Source organism: Delphinus delphis, chromosome 2 (genome assembly GCF_949987515.2).
Source record: "Delphinus delphis chromosome 2, mDelDel1.2, whole genome shotgun sequence".
NCBI classification, from domain to species: domain Eukaryota; kingdom Metazoa; phylum Chordata; class Mammalia; order Artiodactyla; family Delphinidae; genus Delphinus; species Delphinus delphis.
This window is the reverse complement of record NC_082684.1, coordinates 144,698,441-144,716,563: the sequence shown is the minus strand read 5'-3', so window position 1 is coordinate 144,716,563 and position 18,123 is coordinate 144,698,441. Positions and strand designations below refer to the sequence as shown.

The 18,123-nt window shown below is 42.6% G+C and overlaps 1 protein-coding gene and 1 long non-coding RNA gene across 4 annotated transcripts in view; one reads left to right on the top strand and one right to left on the bottom strand.

The window, feature by feature from the left end:
* LOC132420962 (uncharacterized) overlaps positions 1-3,724 on the bottom strand; it is a 75,058-nt gene extending 71,334 nt beyond the window's left edge. For all 3 annotated transcript variants that reach the window (XR_009518483.1, XR_009518482.1, XR_009518484.1), the window contains exon 1: positions 3,657-3,724. This is a non-coding gene — a long non-coding RNA (uncharacterized lncRNA). The remainder of the gene's footprint in view (positions 1-3,656) is intronic.
* Positions 3,725-3,848: 124 nt separating this feature from the next.
* POLR2M (RNA polymerase II subunit M) lies at positions 3,849-17,544 on the top strand. The gene is made up of 4 exons (XM_060005905.1): positions 3,849-4,091; positions 5,817-6,464; positions 9,338-9,542; positions 11,276-17,544. The coding sequence occupies exons 1-4, from the start codon at positions 3,979-3,981 to the stop codon at positions 11,420-11,422; spliced, it is 1,113 nt and encodes a 370-aa protein (XP_059861888.1). The 5' UTR covers positions 3,849-3,978; the 3' UTR covers positions 11,423-17,544.
* Positions 17,545-18,123: the final 579 nt, after the last annotated feature.

Genomic DNA, 18,123 nt, shown 5'->3' with positions numbered 1-18,123 from the left:
ATGTTAACGCATATATGTGGAATCTAGAAAAATGGTACAGATGAACATATTTGCAGGGCACGAATAGAGATGCAGACATAGAGAACAGACATGTGGACACGGTGGGGGGGGAGGGGAGGGTGGGACGAACTGGGTAATTAGGATTGACATATATACACTACCATGTGTACAACAGATAGCTAATGGGAGCATGCTATAAAGCACAGGAAGCTCAGCTCAGTGTTCTGTGACGACCGAGATGTGGGGGGGAGGGAGGTCTGAGAGGGAGGGGATATATGTATACATATAGCTGATTCACTTCGTTGTACAGCAGAAACTAACACAACATTGTAAAGCAATTATACTTAAATAAAATATTTTTTAAATAAAATTTAAAAATCTTTCAGTTAAAAAGATAAAAAGCACAGAAAGTTAAAAAAAAAAAGAATTTACTTTTAATGTGGAGTACATGCACTTTACAGCCTAAACCCTTGGGTCGCTGAGGAAAACCTTTTGTTGCGGTGGGATCACAGAGAAATACAAAGAGAGGAAATGTGACATTTTGTAGAAGTATAGAGCTGGAAGGGAAATAAATTTGTGAATTCCTCAGCATAGAGCTTCCTATGAGGCTTTCTGTTTCTGATATCTGTGCAGAGAAATGGATTCCCCTTATTGCCCCTTCCACTTTTTTCTCTCCCTCTCTACCAAGTCCTTTTCTCTTTCCTTTTTTTTTTTTTCACTGTTTTTCTCATACCCAATCTCAATTGCCTGTTCCTTCCCCTACTTTCTGTTCCGAACTGGCCAGGCTCCTGTCAGTTATTTGTGAAATTCTGTGCTGAAGGACAGAAAGATGAGGCAGCTGGAAAGACTGGTCCATGGAGAAAGCACTTTGGGGGACTGACTGGAAGAGGAGGGTTGGTAAATGGTACACAGGTGTCAGCCATCGTTCAATTAAGTCTTGGGTTTACCACTCTTGATTAATTTTTCATTAGCTATGGTTGCTATGGACTTGACTCAAAGTTCAGCATGTTCCATTTCCACATGGATGCTTAAGAAAAACCACATTCTCACACACACACACACGAAAATAGAATTTGTTTCATAGTTGTTTATGACCCTTGGTTTTCATCTCTTCTCCATGTGCTCAGCATGTACCAGGGCAGAGCAAAAGCGAGCCTTCCCTCTCCTCAGTCAGCTCTCTCACCCTGAAGGCCAGTCATCAATCAAGCCTTGATTTTCCTAACATTGATGAGATTGGGCTCTGTATTAGTCAGGGTTCATCAGAGTAAAAGATCCAATAGTGTGTGTGTTTTTGTGTATTTACAATTCTATCAGCCATTATGAGAGAGAGAGAGAGACAGAGAGACAGAGAGACAGAGAGAGACAGAGAGAGAGAGAGAGGGAGGAAGAGAGAGGGAGAGAGAGGGAGAGAGAGGGAGAGAGGGAGAGAGGGAGAGAGGGAGACAGGGAGACAGAGAGACAGAGAGAGACAGAGAGAAACAGAGAGGGAGGGGGAGGGGAGGGAGGGATTCATTTTAAGGAACTGGCTCAGGTAATTATCACTGCAGGGCAGACCAGCAGGTTAGAGGCCCAGGAACTTGCAGTTCAAGTCTGAAGGCTATCTGCTGGCAGAATTCCTTCTTGCTCGGGGGAGGTCAATCTTTGTTCTCTTAAGGGCTTCAGCTGATCAGCTGAGTCCCATGCATATTATAGGAGGCGATCTGATTTACTACTCTAAGTCCACTGATTTGAATGTTAATCTCAGCAAAAAAACCACTTTCACAGAAACATCTAGAATAAAGTTGGAACAAATTTCTTCACTTGCTAAGCCTCTTGGTTAGTGATTAGAGAACTAGACAGTTGGTGCACCCGTTGTTAGGAATTCGGATTTGTATTATAACTTTAAGTCCTAAGTTATGTTGTGTAAAAGATTCTGTCCCGTACCACTGAAAATATTTTCACAGTAATTATGGTTAATGTTTATATTAAAAGCTTAAGATCTGTATATATAGAAGGGTATTTCATTAAGAAGGGGAATATGGGAGAAACGCAGAGAGAAAAATTGAGAGGGAGATTCTATTAGTTAGTACCTGCTATATGCAATAGGGGAGATAGAAAAGCACAAATATAGCTCCTTGACAGAATTCCCTGACTTCACAAGTTTGTTAGGAAAGAAATCACCATGCACAATACAACTGGAGAAGCATAATATGTTCTAAGCACTACAGTTATGCTCAGAGAGCAATCTGGGTTGGAATAATCTAAGAAGGTTCAGGGAGAAGGTGAGACTTGAGCTAAGATTTATAATGAGCTAGGGGAAAAGGGACAGCCTTCCACAAAACGAAAACAGCTGGCGGCAAAATTCTGAGGCTTGAGAGAAAGCATCCTTCCTTTGAGGGCACCTGTGGCCCAGGATCAGATGGGGGAATAAAGGCCTTCAGCTGCAGTCCAGGGACAGGGTAAGAAAGGCTTTGGGGGAGTTTGTCAGGGGACTGCTATCTGACAAGGGCCTTACTCAAGTACTTCTCATTTAGCTTGGGATGGAGCAGGTTACTGAAATTCTGGGCTTCAAAGCAGGGTTTATGTTGAGAATTTTGATACACTAAACTGATCAGAATGGACTAGATTGCAAGGATACAGAAATGGCTTCAGCTGTGCTCCCTCAAGTCGCTTCAGATTTTATCTAGCCTTCTGTCTGGGAGGGAATTGCTTGTTTATTATAGCACCATACAAAGGACAGAGAAAATGTAAATTTTCCATATCAAAGAAGGGGGAGACTGGTGTTGGAGGTTATAGGGTCTTTCAAACCTCCCAGTGGATATCTATTATGACTATAGCATGCTTCCCACTATTTTCTTTGGGACACAGCTCTCCTTGCTGAACTATAAAGAGAAGGTAAGAGCCAGGTGTGATGCTTATTATACTGCTTTCTTCAACAGCCTAAAAAACTTTCTCACAATTTGGAAGAAGGAGATTTTCAAATTGGTGTGGTAGAAGGAGCACCTGGGCATTTGTGTCTAAAATCTGATGTTCTCACTTAATAGTTTTGTGCCCTGGGAAAACTTCAGTTTTTGTGCCTTTGTTTTTCTATAGGCAAAATAGGGAACTGTGAAAGAGAGGTTCTCCACTGGCTTGTACAGCATCTCCCACCCCCATCACCTCTTGTGGGGCTTTGCAATCCTGTGTGTGTGCCGGGGAGGGTTGCGTTTTAATCGTGTGTGTGTGCGTGTGCGCGCGTCGGGGAGGGGTGCGTTTTGCATTCTCATGAGGAGTGCCAAAGCAACTAGTGGGCAGAAGCCCGACACCAAGTATCCTGCAATGCCTGAGGCAGTCCGCAAACGAAGAAAAGTCCTGCTCCAAAAGCCACAGAACCCCATTAAGAAACGCTCATGGTCCCTAAGGGTCCTTCCAACTTTAACATTTGAGGACTTCACTAAGCCTTGCACTTGGAGGGCCACGCCAAAGGCCAGGGCCTCCCGTGCCCGGCACATTCCCCAACCTCACCAACTGCTAACCAAATCATCACTCAGGCTTCCACATGTATTTCACTTCTCGGAGATACCTTCCCTGGTGCCTGTTGCCGTCTTATAACTCTATTGTTTGACTGTTACCTGATTAATGTCTGCCCCCCTCCCCGACTCGGTCAACTCCTTAAGGGCAGGGCCCGGAGCACTCACCTAATACTTTCTGAACATAACAGGCGGAGAGCGGATGCACAGGGGAAGAACAAGCGACTCGAAAGCGCGCCTCGCCGGCGTCTGACGTCACTCGGCAACTTCCGTTCCTTCCCACCCCCTCCGGCCACCCCTCCTCCCTGTCCGAGTTTGTTTCCGGCGTTTCAATAAAGCTCGATTCGGCTAGAAGAAGACTGTTCTTCCGGGAAAATGGCGACTCCCGCTCGTTCGCCGGAGTCCCCGCCGGCCGCGGATCCGCCGCCAGCAGCAGGGGCTGCCGAGGACGCCGAGTGCCCGCCGCCTCGCCAGCCTCAGCCCCCGCAGAATGTTCTCGCTGCCCCGCGGCTTCGAGCCCCAAGCTCCCGAGGACTTGGGGCAGCGGAGTTTGTCGGAGCTGCGGGAAATGTTGAAGCGCCAGGAGAGACTTTTGCGCAACGTGTAAGCTTGGGTCCCGCCGAGTCACCGCCGGGCTCCTAGGGTTCAAGCTCCCTGGGACGCGTCCCTCCCCGCCACCACCCCGATCCCGTCCCTGGAAGGTGACCTTGCTTCAGTCAGGTCCCTTCCAGGCCCACGGGCGAGTGGCCGGCCTACAATCGCAGAGCCGACCGCTTCCAGCCAGGCGCGGGGCGCCTGTGGGGATGGCTTCCTAGCGTTTCAGCTCGTCATCAGCTCCTCGTTGGTTTTACCCAGCTCCTGTGTCGGTTCTCCGAAGGGGGGGATCTGTATCCCAAATCCTTTCTCCTTCCCTCCTCCCCAGTAGTGCCCCAAACATCTAGTCAATTTCATCTGTAGATCCCTATTTTTACAGGAACTGTAGGAAATGGGAAGAGTGGGATAAAAGAGTTGTTTTATTAGGCAAAGAAAGTTTGATTCCCATTCAGCTGGTAGACTTAATAGGTTTTAGCAGAGGATCGGTATAATGAAAATGATTTTTTAGGAAGCTGATTTTAGCAGGTCGGTGCAGGATAGTTTGAAGGAATAAGAGGCAGAAGAGAGTAGGAGGATATTTTCAGAGAGGTTCCCAGTAGGGGAGTTGTAAGAAAGTGAACTAGAAGGGTAGTTGTGGGATTGGGAAAACTTCATCAGGTGTAGGATAATTTGCATATGTAGTCGACAGAGATGGCTGAAGTTTCCAGCCTGTATGGAACACCATTAATAAAAATAGGAAAGTTGGGGGAGGGGAATAGGTCTGAGATTGATTTACCAGAGCTGAGTTGATGGAAGAGTTAATTATATCTGATTAAAAGCTGGAGAAGTGGTCAGAAGCTCAAGAGAGAGAGAGAGAAGGTTGGGAAAACATGGGCATCGCAACTGGAGACGGATGTTAAGTTAGAATTGGGGGAATGAATGTAGTGTCATAAAGAATAGAGGGCCTGAGATCTAACCCTCCCTTCCCATTTTATTGTATGGCTGAAGAAAAGGAAATCAGAAAAGGAACTTCTGCCACTTAGCAAAAGGGGCAAATGATCACTTGGGGGGCTTCTTACAACTATTTTGACTTGGCGAGAATGGGATTTTAGTCTACAGTGGTGAGTTAACTTTTGGTCTTAGGACCCCTTTTACTCTTAAGACAGCATCCTGAAGAGCTCTTGTGTGTCATATCTACTCATATTTATCATTGTCTTAGGAATTACAAGTGAGAATCTTTAAAACACAAGAATACACAAGCACACATATTCTATTAGCCATGAGAGCAATGATATCATCCATATCATGTGGCCTCTGGCAAACTCCCCTGTACTCATGGTAAGAAAATGAGAGTGAAAATGCCAAATAGTATCTTAGTGTTATTATTAAAATAGTTTTGATCTTGCAGGTCCATCCACCTCCCCTCCCCATGAAGGTCTTGGAGATCACACTTTTAAAAACTGATGATTTGGGGGATGTCTTTTATTAGTATCATGCTTAAAATACTTCTGCAGAAATTCTAATTAGATGAGACAAATGAGGCATATTCCCTATTCTTCCTGCAGCCCCTTCTTTTTGGGGGGTATTTGGATAATGATTCTCTTATTTCATTCCTGTTTTGGGGCAGTTGGAAATTGGATTTTTGACTTAAAGATTGATTCTTCTCCCTTTGAGAATAATGCTTTTTTGTCTGTATATCTCAAGTTTAAAAACACGGCTGTCTCTAATGTATACCTGTTCTTTTCCTTTTGCCAGAAAATTCATTTGCAAATTGCCCGACAAAGGTAAAAAGATCTTAGATTCCGTCGCCAAACTGAAAGCTGCCATTGCAGAACGTGAAGAAGTTAGAGGAAGAAGTGAACTCTTTCATCCCATTAGTGTAGACTGTAAGGAGAGGCAAAAAGCGATTACAGTTGTTGATGGGGACACAGATAAGGCCAGGAATTCTGACCAGATACTTGATACTTCATCACCAGTTCCTGGCTGTTCCTCTGTAGCTAACATCACATCATCTCAGACAACCTCACAACAACAGGGACTGGCACGTCCGACTCTCGGAGGCAATGCTGAGGCCCCTGAGGCTGAACACACAGTGAGCGAACGCCCAGCTTCCAGCATCAGAACTGCCACGCCTTCCTCATCTGCAGCTAGTGAGCCCCTCACTCAGCATCGTGCTTCAAGTCAAGTGGAGGATCATCCTAGCAGCTCGGACGACCTGCTTATTGATAGATTACAAAGGATCACCATTGCAGACCCCGTTGAACACCACTCAGAAGAAAACCAGAGTCCTGAGAACTTGGCCGGCCTTTGCAGTGGGCTGCAGAAGAAGCCTCATTACATGGAAGTGCTAGAAATGCGAGCCAAAAACCCCATGCCCCTACAGCATAAATTTAAAACCAATGTGTAAGTACCATCAGAAGCAGGCTTGTCACAGGAGCATAATGTCTGTTAAACTCAAAAAACTGGGAGAATGCTTTAAGGTCAGTGGACTTGGTGTGAGAACTACTTGTACTTGGGAATGAGGGTATTGTGGAAACAGGGAAACTAGCCTGGCTGGAGTGGAGGATTCATGTTGAAAAATGCTTTAGTTTTTTTAGCCAAATAATTGAAAAGGTCTTCAATGACAGATGGAGTGTTAAATTTCAGGAGACTTCAGCAATGTCTCATATTAAACATGGAGTTAGAGAATTTATTACAGTTTTTTCCAGAACCATTTTCTGGTATGTAGTTCCCCCTTTGACTAGCCTGTAAGCTAAGGGGAAAACAATTGCAGGAGCTGATAGCCTTTCTCAGTAAAAAATATTTGTGTGCTCACTATATGTAAGCAGCAGATGCTGTGGCCGTACAAGAGTAAAGATTCTGCTCCTTATGGAGTTTACGACCTAGATGAGGACTCGCGGCTTACACACTTGGAAGAACGTTAAACTGTATAATAATTTCAGGAGGAAGGGAGCTGAGAAGGGGTTAAAAAAACTGAAAACAGATTTGGGCAGGAGGGGCAAATGAACCCTGCTTCTAAGGTCCTTGTCATAGTTTTGTGTCCGAAATCTTCAGAAAAACAAAAGCTCTTTGCAAAGAGTATTATTTTTTTATATGCAAATATAACATTCAAATCAGGGAGTAGATTTATAAGAATGTAACATCAGATACAAAGTCTAACCACTACTGCCTTTCTTTGAAAAACTGAAAGCCTATATAGGTAAAAATACTTAAAACCAATTTTTTTGTTATAGAGACTTTAAAGTTTAGTCCTATCTTACCATTCATTTTTATAACCTCAAAACTATTTCTTCTGCATAGAAAACCAGAATTATGTTACATTAATTTTTAGTTAGGAATAAAAAGTAATCATTGATTATTTGGTCATCTTGTGCGTGGTGAGGTATCTTTCCTCACTTCTAGGGAGGCAGAAGACCAGAAGCATCATCTAGTCAATATATACAACAGAGAAGACAATACACTGATCCTGGTTCTGTTTTATGGTCATTTAGCTGGAAGTGGGAGGAGAGTAAGGGAGTATCAGTGGAGGGTTCCCAAGGGAAGTGTATGAGAGACAGAGACAGAAGTGCAGTTATCAACAGGCTGGGCCTTGGTAAGTCAGGCTGTAGACAAATGGAGGTTGGGAGGTGGGATAAGGGTGTCCTTTGGCTTCTTTTCTACTCTTCCTTTGGCCTCCTACATGCTCCTCTGGATGCTGGAGGCCGCCCATCATCTACTTCTAGTCCAAGTCTTCCCAGAACTTCAGATTTGTGTAGCTGTGAAACCCGACCATGTGGGGGTGATCTGTGGCACCTTAGGTTTACCAGGTACAAAGTAGAACTCATTTCTTCCCAAACTACTTTCTCCCATATTCCCTAAGTCAGTAGTGCCACTACCTTCTTTCTTTCCCTCCTTTCCATACCTGCTAGCCATGGAACCTGACAGTATATTTCCTTGACCTTCAACTCTAATCATTGTTATGTTCATCCTTTCTCCTGTCAAAGTGAAGACTCTCATTGCTCTCTTAGGCTACAGATGTGGTCTGTCCTGGCCTAGTTTTAATGCTACCAGTCCATCCTCTCCACTGCTGCCATAGTGCAGTTTGTAAAATGTAAACCTGAACCTGTTACATAGAATAGAAGTCTTCTCTGTGTACTGGACCCAGCCTACTCCGCCAGCTGTATCTTGCTGCCTTTTCCATTTTCTCCACTTCCAGTGCTTCCTGTGTGCTGCAGCCCTGTCACTCCTCACTCCCTGCTGGGATGCCATCAGGGATCCCATAATTTACATGCCGAATTCTTATTATTCTGAGACTCCTCAAATTGCACACTTTTTTTTTTTTTTTTGCGGTACACGGGCCTCTCACTGTTGTGGCCTCTCCCGTGCGGAGCACAGGCTCTGGACGTGCAGGCTCAGTGGCCATGGCTCACGGGCCCAGCCGCTCCGTGGCATGTGAGATCTTCCCGGAGTGGGGCATGAACCCGTGTCCCCTGCATTGGCAGGCGGACTCTCAAGCACTGCGCCACCAGGGAAGCCCTAATTGCACTCTTTTGAAGTGCTTCTGACAACCACCCTGTCTCCTATTACAACTGGCCGTTGCCGCCTTTTTGTTCCAGTGTACCATGTGTGGGCCTATTTTATGGCACCTGTGATATTATACTACACTGAAACTGTTTACAAGTTTATTTCCCTCTGCTGGACAGTAAGTCCCTTTGCAAATGTATTTGGGGTTTTTTTTTTGTTTTTTTTCTTTTGCGTTATGCGGGCCTCACACTGCTGTGGCCTCTCCCGTTGCGGAGCACAGGCTCCGGACATGCAGGCTCAGCGGCCATGGCTCACGAGCCCAGCCGCTCCGCAGCATGTGGGATCTTCCCGGACCGGGGCACGAACCCGTGTCCCCTGCATCGGCAGGCGGACTCTCAACCACTGCGCCACCAGGGAAGCCCCTGCAAATGTTTTTGAATGAAGAAAATGAAAACAGACTTCAGCTCAAGTATAAGCTGAAGAGAGAAGGGAAAGGCAAAGAGTCTATCTAAACCTATTATCTGTTAGAGCCACACGTTGTCAAATTACTTGCCAAAAAGGTGCCAATTTAAATATTTCTGTTTTTGAGGTAAACATGTTAAAAAAAAAAGTTTTATTTACACATGTAAATAGTGGTAAAGGGCTTACTATTACTTTTGTAGAAGAATTAATTGCCAACGTTAAAGGCCACATTTGTGTGTATGAATGTTGCAAATATGTGTCTATGAAAAGGAAGTAGTCTGGTGGTGTAACATAAGTGTTGCTTCCTTCAGCTTACCTTCACATCAACGTGATTCGTTGAGTCCTTGTCAGAGGAGGGGGTCTCCTGTCTCCTCAGAAGAGAGACGGCACAGGGACAGGAAGCATCTCGATGACATCACAGCAGCCCGGCTTCTGCCACTCCACCACATGCCTACACAGCTGCTCTCCACAGAAGAGTCGCTGGCACTTCAGAAACAGCAGAAACAGAGTTATGAGGTATTTAGGATATGACTTGTTTCTTTTCTGCATGTTGGACGCTGCTTGAGTAAGTCAGAATTTACTCCAGGTTGTTCAGGGAGAGCGGGATTTAGTAGAAGGGATTAGGTGCTAGAGACATGGTTAGCATCCCATCAGGTCTCAGATGTGTGCCTCTAGCTTGCAGAGTCTCAAGTTTGCTGGAACTGCAGGGAACAGCTACCTGTGACATCAAGGTGGTATTTTCCAGGAAATATGGGGAGACTACTGCAAAATTTCACATCTCTGAAAGCCCAGGCTGTAGGTAGCAGTAGTATCTCTTCTTGGTCTTCCACCTTAAAAAACCTATGTGAGAGCTTGTCAGTGGTGGAATCTAATTGGAACCCTGCTAAGAGAATCAAGGAAGTGCGGTTTCCAAGCCCCTTCAATACAGGGAGAGCAGGAGAGGGATGGGGAGGTAGTGGTGTGTTAGGAACAGACAGTTGGGGTCGGATACACAGGCCTGCAGGCCCTTGTAAAGACTGAAGCATCTTCTACTTTTGGTCACTTAATTTTGGATAGCACTTTCTTCAAAGATCTGTGTGTTCTGCATGGAACTTTAAATATGTATGTTGACAGTCTGGGTATAAAATAATGGGATGGGAGAAAATTAAGTGTGAGGACCATTGGGAGGAAAGAAAGGGTCTGATATACTTAGATAGTAATAATTAGAGCCTCCAGGAAAATAGCAGCCAAACCTAGTTTTGCTTAGGTAGATTTTAATGGGGTACCATATGTCACTTACTACAAAATTAGGTTGTTATTCTGCCTTGGCTTTCCATAAAAGCTCCGTTGGCATGGATTGGGATTTTCAAGGCACTCCTTTTTAAAAGCCAGTTTTCTTCCTCTCAGTGCATTCAAGTTATTGCCTGGTTGTAACTAAGCATTGAGGAATTATTTTTTAAGTTGTCTATTTGATCCTAAATGCCTGTCCGAAGTTATTTTTAGGTTGAATTAAACCATTCAGTTTGGAATTGGTTTCCTTGGTAGTACTAGTTCCACTTCAGTCCCACCTACCTGTGCTATCCGTGGCCTTAGGGGAGGGACATAAACAAGTTCCAGTGGTTTGGGGGGCAGTCTGAGAAAAGTGAAGAGCCAGAATAGGAATGAGCATTGCCACCTGCCATCAGTCAGTGACGGTGTCTTTGCATGTATAGAAGCACACTGCCAATGTCTAAGACTTACTTAACTTTTCATGGGAGTTAATTTGGAGAGGGATAATCAGTTTTTAGTATTTTTTGATTTTCACTGTGGCATCGAAATGTAACTCTCAAGCCTGGAAGCCATGATTTAATCTAGGAAAGAAGATTCTTCCAGTTGGAGGATCAGTACAGCATTAGTGATTTTTGACATTTGATAGCTCAGATTGTTCTTCAGGGTTGTATATACACATGCACGTGCCCACATATTTGAAAATGTTTTCATGTTTATAACTGTTGTAGTGCTAAGCTGATTCCTCAGTTTCTCATGTAGAGGTGGATATTTCAGTGCACATGGTTTATCAGTGGAAGTCTGTCATCACCACTATAGCAGGCTAGTAGTAGCTCTCCCCAGCCCTGCCATGTAGTGTCTGTGGTAGACACAGAGTGCGGTAGAGAACACTGACTGGGCTGGAATGCCCCTTTATTTCCGGTTGTGTTCCAATGACTTCCCATTGAAAAATTGTAGGGAAAAGGTGTGAGTGTATAATTTTTGCTTCATTTTTTGTTTTAAAGGAGATGCAAGCCAAGCTCGCAGCACAAAAATTAGCTGAAAGACTGAATATTAAAATGCAGAGCTATAATCCAGAAGGGGAGTCTTTGAGGAAGTACCAAGAAGTAAGGGATGAAGGCGATGATCAGTCCTCCGATGACGAATTCTGAAGATGGGCATTTGGATCTTCTCCTAAATCTCTGCCTGTTGAGATCTCATTATCTTACATCAAACTTTCTAACAAGTATCAAGATCAGTGTCAGACATGGTTGAGAGAAAGTTTTGTCAAGTTACAACAAGGAAGCTATAAAAATAGCCCACTTTCAGAAGTTAACTTTCATGTGCTTGAAAAGTTTAATATTTGAGTATTGTGTTTAATCACATTATATTAAACTTTTGCAGTATGTCGTGTGTTGGTCTGATATTTTAGCATATAGTAGAGCACATTTTTTTCTCTAAGCCAAATGAAAGCAGGTGATTAACTGCTTTTTTCTTTATACTTACCTCTACCAAATAGCATTTATTACATGTCTTTCAGTGAATTATTTAGTTGTCCCAGGCATCACCTAAAATGAATTACGAAAATATAGTTCTCTCCTTTTTTGAGTAATGAAGGGAGCAATCGAGAGAATTTTGTGCATGTTGCATGGGGCTGTTACAGGATTGGATGTGAAATACCAAGGAAGACACTCATAGAAAATGCTTAAAACGTTTGTTTCCTTCTGTCTTCCCTTAGGAAAAATGTTTTCTTTCTTCTGGTTAGGAATAAGGGGTACTTTTAGTTGATGCTGGAGGGTGGATGGTCTTTCTAGGTGACCAGATTTGTCTGGAGTAACATGAGGAACAGGAAGAGTCTAAGATGACTGATGTACGTGAAGGGAGTAGCTGTTCATAGGCCTGGCCTGACTTGACTTCATTGTTCTAACAGATGATAGGTTCAGTTTGATAAGAAAACCAAAAATTTTTTTAAAGCTACCATTGGTTTGTTATCAATATGTTGCTTTTCCGCCCCCCCCGATGAGGGTTATGTACACTGCAGAAACCTCAATCTCATATATACGCAATTTTAAAGGACGATGGTTGTCTCCAGAGAAATTAACACGTTATCAAAGTTTTCTTTGTCTAATATGTTGGCGCCTTTAAACACTGTTGAAAGAATAAAATATTAATTAGAGCAACTTCAAAATGCTAATAGTGATGTTTTACTGGTGCTTAATTAAATGTAACTTAACTTTAAAGGAGACTTTGTTTATGAAATTTGATCAAGAATACATTTAGGCAGATGTACATGTGATAGGAAGGGCTCAGTTCTATGTCATGTCCTTCCAGGAATGGCTACTGTTTACCATCTCCCTTTTGCCCTCCTCCCAACAAAAAGCAAATGTAGAAATACGCTGAGCAAACAATTCCATTATTTTTAGTTTTTAAAACTAATTGTAAATGATTTCACATCCTAAAGTTATTTGATGCTCCTTCTTTATAGAATGAATACATGTTATTTCTGGAAAGCTGGATCATGGGAGGGCTCACATGCACATACACACAGTCCCCCTGTAGTCCTACCACTGAGAGGGGGCCTCTGTTAACATTTGGGTACGTGTACATACGCATACCTTTCTATGCATAGCTATACAATTCTATTTTCAATAATACAATCATACACTGGTTAACAGGCTGCTCTATACACTGTAAACATTTTCACATATTAAATATTTTGCATTTTAGATAGCTGCAGGATATTCCATTTTATGGGTGTACTATAACTTTTAAAATCAACTTGTTGGTAAGTGAGGAAAACTGAGGAATAGTAGTAGGTTTCCATATCTAGCAAGGGAAGGAATCAGGCCTCAAACTCAAGCCATCATCCAACCCCAAAGCCAATGCTCTTCACCAATGAATGTTTATCCTGAGAACGACCCCCAGAAGACAAAATGATATCAACAAACTGACTGGAGAGGAACCAAGATGGCGGAGTAGAAGGATGTGCTCTCACTCCCTCTTGCAAGAACACCAAAATCACAACTAGCTGCTGGACAATCATCGACAGGAAGACACTGGAACTCACCAAAAAAGATACCCCACATCCAAAGACAAAGGAGAAGCCACAATGAGATGGTAGGAGGGGCGCAATCACAGTAAAATCAAATCCCATAACTGCTGGGTGGGTGACTCACAGACTGGAGAACACTTATACCACAGAAGTCCACCCACTGGAGTGAAGGTTCTGAGCCCCACATCAGCCTTCCCAACATGGGGGTCTGGCAACGGGGGGAGGAATTCCTAGAGAATCAGACTTTGAAGCCTAGTGGGAATTGACTGCAGGACTTCGACAGGGCTGGGGTAACAGAGAATCCACTCTTGGAGGGCACTCACAAAGTAGTGTGCACATCGGGACCCAGAGGAAGGAGCAATGACCCCATAGGAGACTGAACCAGACCTACCTGCTAGTGTTGGAGGGTCTCCTGCAGAGGCAGGGGTGGGGGCGCTGTGGCTCACTGTGGGGACAAGGACACTGGCAGCAGAAGTTCTGGGAAGTACTTGGCGTGAGCCCTCCGAGGGTCTGTCATTAGCCCCACCAAAGAGCCCAGGTAGGCTCCAGTGTTGGGGTGCCTCAGGCCAAACAACCAACAGGGAGGGAACCCAGCCCCACCCATCAGCAGACAAGCAGATTAAAGTTTTACTGAGCTCTGCCCACCAGAGCAACACCCAGCTCTACCTACCACCAGTCCCTCCCATCAGGAAGCTTGCACAAGCCTCTTAGATAGCCTCATCCACCAGAAGGCAGACAGCAGAAACAAGAAGAACTACAATCCTGCAGCCTGTGGACAAAAGCCACATTCACAGAAAGATAGACAAGATGAAAAGGCAGAGGGCTATGTACCAGATGAAGGAACAAGATAAAACCCCAGAAAAACAACTAAATGAAGTGGAGATAGGCAACCTTCCAGAAAAAGAATTCAAAATAATGATAGTGAAGATGATCCAGGACCTTGGAAAAAGAATGGAGGCAAAGATTGAGAAGATGCAAGAAATGTTTAACAAAGACCTAGAAGAATTAAGGAACAAACAAAAAGAGATGAACAATACAATAACTGAAATGAAAACTACACTAGAAGGAATCAATAGCAGAATAACTGAGGCATTAGAACGGATAAGTGACCTGGAAGACAGAATAGTGGAATTCACTGCCACAGAACAGAATAGAGAAAAAAGAATGAAAAGAAATGAAGACAGCCTAAGAGACCTCTGGGACAACATTAAACGCAACAACGTTCACATTATAGGGGTCCCAGAAGGAGAAGAGAGAGAGAAAGGACCTGAGAAAATATTTGAAGAGATTATAGTCGAAAACTTCCCTAACATGGGAAAGGAAATAGCCACCCAAGTCCAGGAAGCGCAGAGAGTCCCAGGCAGGATAAACCCAAGGAGAAACATGCCAAGACACAGTTATCAAATTGGCAAAAATTAAAGACAAAAATTATTGAAAGCAGCAAGGGAAAAAAACGACAAATAACATACAAGGGAACTCCCATAAGGTTAACAGCTGATTTCTCAGCAGAAACTCTACAAGCCAGAAGGGAGTGGCCTGTTGTATTTAAAGTGATGAAAGGGAAGAACCTACAACCAAGATTACTCTACCCAGCAAGGACCTCATTCAGATTCGATGGAGAAATCAAAAGCTTTACAGACAAGCAAAAGCTAAGAGAATTCAGCACCACCAAACCAGCTCTACAACAAATGCTAAAGGAACTTCTCTAAGTGGGGAACACAAGAGAAGAAAAGGATCTACAAAAACAAACCCCAAACAATTAAGAAAATGGTCATAGGAACACACATATTGATAATTACCCTAAACGTGAATGGATTAAATGCTCAAAACAAAAGACACAGGCTTGCTGAATGGATATAAAAACAAGACCCATCTATATGCTGTCTATAAGAGACCCACTTCAGACCTAGGGACACATACAGACTGAAAGTGAGGGGATGGAAAAAGATATTCCTTGCAAATGGAAATCAAAAGAAAACTGGAGTAGCTATACTCATATCAGATAAAATAGACTTTACAATAAAAAATGGTACAAGAGACAAGGAAGGACACTACATAATGATCAAGGGATCAATCCAAGAAGAAGATATAACAGTTATATATACATCCACCATAGGAGCACCTCAATACATAAGGCAAATGCTAACAGCCATAAAAGAGGAAATCGACAGTAACACAATAATAGTGAGGGACTTTAACACCTCACTTACACCAATGGACAGATAATCCAAAATGAAAATAAATAAGGAAACAGAGCTTTAAATGACACAATAGACCAGATAAATTTAATTGATATTTATAGGACATTCCATCCAAAACCAGCAGATTACACTTTCTTCTCAAGTGCGTATGGAACATTCTCCAGGATAGATCACATCTTGGGTCACAAATAAAGCCTCAGTAAATTTAAGAAAGTTGAAATCATATCAAGCATCTTTTCTGGCCACAACGCTATGAGATTAGAAATGAAATACAGGGAGAAGAACATAAAAAACACAAACACATGGAGGCTAAACAATACATTACTAAATAACCAAGAGATCACTGAAGAAATCAAAGAGGAAATCAAAAAATACCTAGAGACAAAAGACAATGAAAACACGATGATCCAAAACCTATGGGATGCAGCAAAAGCAGTTCTAAGAGGCAAGTTTATAGCTATACAAGCCTACCTCAAAAAACAAGAAAAATCTCAAGTAAACAATCTAACCTTACACCTAAAGGAAGTAAAGAAAGAAGAACAAACAAAATCCAGAGTTGGCAGAAGGAAAAAAATCATAAAGATCAGAGCAGAAATAAATGAAATAGAAACAAAGAAAACAATAACAAAGATCAATAAAACTAAAAGCTGGTTCTTTGAGAAGAGAAACAAAGTTGATAAACCAGTAGCTAGACTGATCAACAAAAAGAGGGAGAGGACTCAAATCAATAAAATTAGAAATGAAAAAGGAGAAGTTACAACAGACACCACAGAAATACAAAGCATCTTAAGAGACTACTACAAGCAACTCTATGCCAATGCCAATAAAATGGACAACCTTGAAGAAATGGACAAATTCTTATGTATAAACTTCCAAGACTGAACCAGGAAGAAACAGAAAATATGAACAGACCAATCACAAGTAATGAAATTGAAACTGTGATTAAAAATCTTCCAACAAATAAAAGTCCAGGACCAGATGGCTTCCCAGATGAATTCTATCAAACATTTAGAGAAGCGCTAACACCCATCCTTCTCAAACTCTTCCAAAAAATTGCAGAGGAAGGAACACTCCCAAACTCATTCTGTGAGGCCACCACCTGATACCAAAACCAGACAAAGATACTACAAAAAAAGAAAATTACAGACCAATATCACTGATGAACATAGATGCAAAAATCCTCAACAAAATACAAACAGAATCCAACAACACATTAAAAGGATCATACACCATGATCAAGTGGGATTTATCCCAGGGATGCAAGGATTCTTCAATATATGCAAATCAATCGATGCAATACACCACATTAACAAAGTGAAGAATAAAAACCATATGATTGGGCTTCCCTGGTGGCGCAGTGGTTGAGAGTCTGCCTGCCGATGCAGGGGACACGAGTTTGTGCCCCGGTCTGGTAAGATCCCACATGCCGCAGAGCAGCTGGGCCCGTGAACCATGGCCACTGAGCCTGCGCATCCGGAGCCTGTGCTCCACAACGGGAGAGACCACAACAGTGATAGGCCCGCGTACCGCAAAACAAACAAACAAAAAAACCCCATATGATCATCTCAATAGATGCAGAAAAAGCTTTTGACAAAATTCAATGCCCATTTATGATAAAAACTCTCCAGAAAGTGGGCAGAGAGGGAACCTACCTCAACATAATAAAGGCCATATATGACAAACCCATAGCAAACATCATTCTCAATGGTGAAAAACTGAAAGCATTTCCTCTAAGATCAGGAACGAGACAAGGATGTCCCCTCTCACCACTATTATTCAACATAGTTTTGGAAGTCCTAGCCACGGCAATCAGAAAAGAAAAAGAAATAAAATGAATACAAATTGGAAAAGAGGAAGTAAAACTGTCACTGTTTGCAGATGACATGATACTATACATAGAGAATCCTAAAAATGCCACCAGAAAATTACTAGAGCTAATCAATGAATCTGGTAAAGTTGCAGGATACAAAATTAATGCACAGAAATCTCTTGCATTCCTATACACTAATGATAAAAAATCTGAAAGAGAAATTATGGAAACACTCCCAATTGCCATTGCAACAAAAAGAATAAAATACCTAGGAATAAACCTACCTAGGGAGACAAAAGACCTGTATGAAGAAAACTATAAGACACTGATGAAAGAAATTAAAGATGATACCAACAGATGGAGAGATACACCATGTTCTTGGATTGGAAGAATCAATATTGTGAAAATGACTATACTACCCAAAGCAATCTACAGATTCAATGCAATCCCTATCAAATTATCAATGGCATTTTTTACGGAACTAGAACAAATCATCTTAAAATTTGTATGGAGACACAGAAGACCCCGAATAGCCAAAGCAGTCTTGAGGGAAAAAAACGGAGCTGGAGGAATCAGACTCCCTGACTTCAGACTATACTACAAAGCTACACTAACCAAGACAATATGGTACTGGCACAAAAACAGAAACATAGATCAATGGAACAAGATAGAAAGCCCAGAAATAAACCCACGCACATATGGTCAACTAATCTGTGACAAAGTTGGCAAAGATATACGATGGAGAAAAGACAGTCTCTTCAATAAGTGGTGCTGGGAAAACTGGACAGCTACACGTAAAAGAATGAAATT

Bases quoted from the DNA above. Each gene is read 5' to 3' on its own strand.
- POLR2M (XM_060005905.1), top strand. From the start codon at position 3,979: ATGTTCTCGCTGCCCCGCGGCTTCGAGCCCCAAGCTCCCGAGGACTTG. The intron at 6,465-9,337 runs GTAAGTACCATC...TGCTTCCTTCAG, and splicing joins CATAAATTTAAAACCAATGT to CTTACCTTCACATCAACGTG. The intron at 9,543-11,275 runs GTATTTAGGATA...TTTGTTTTAAAG, and splicing joins AGCAGAAACAGAGTTATGAG to GAGATGCAAGCCAAGCTCGC.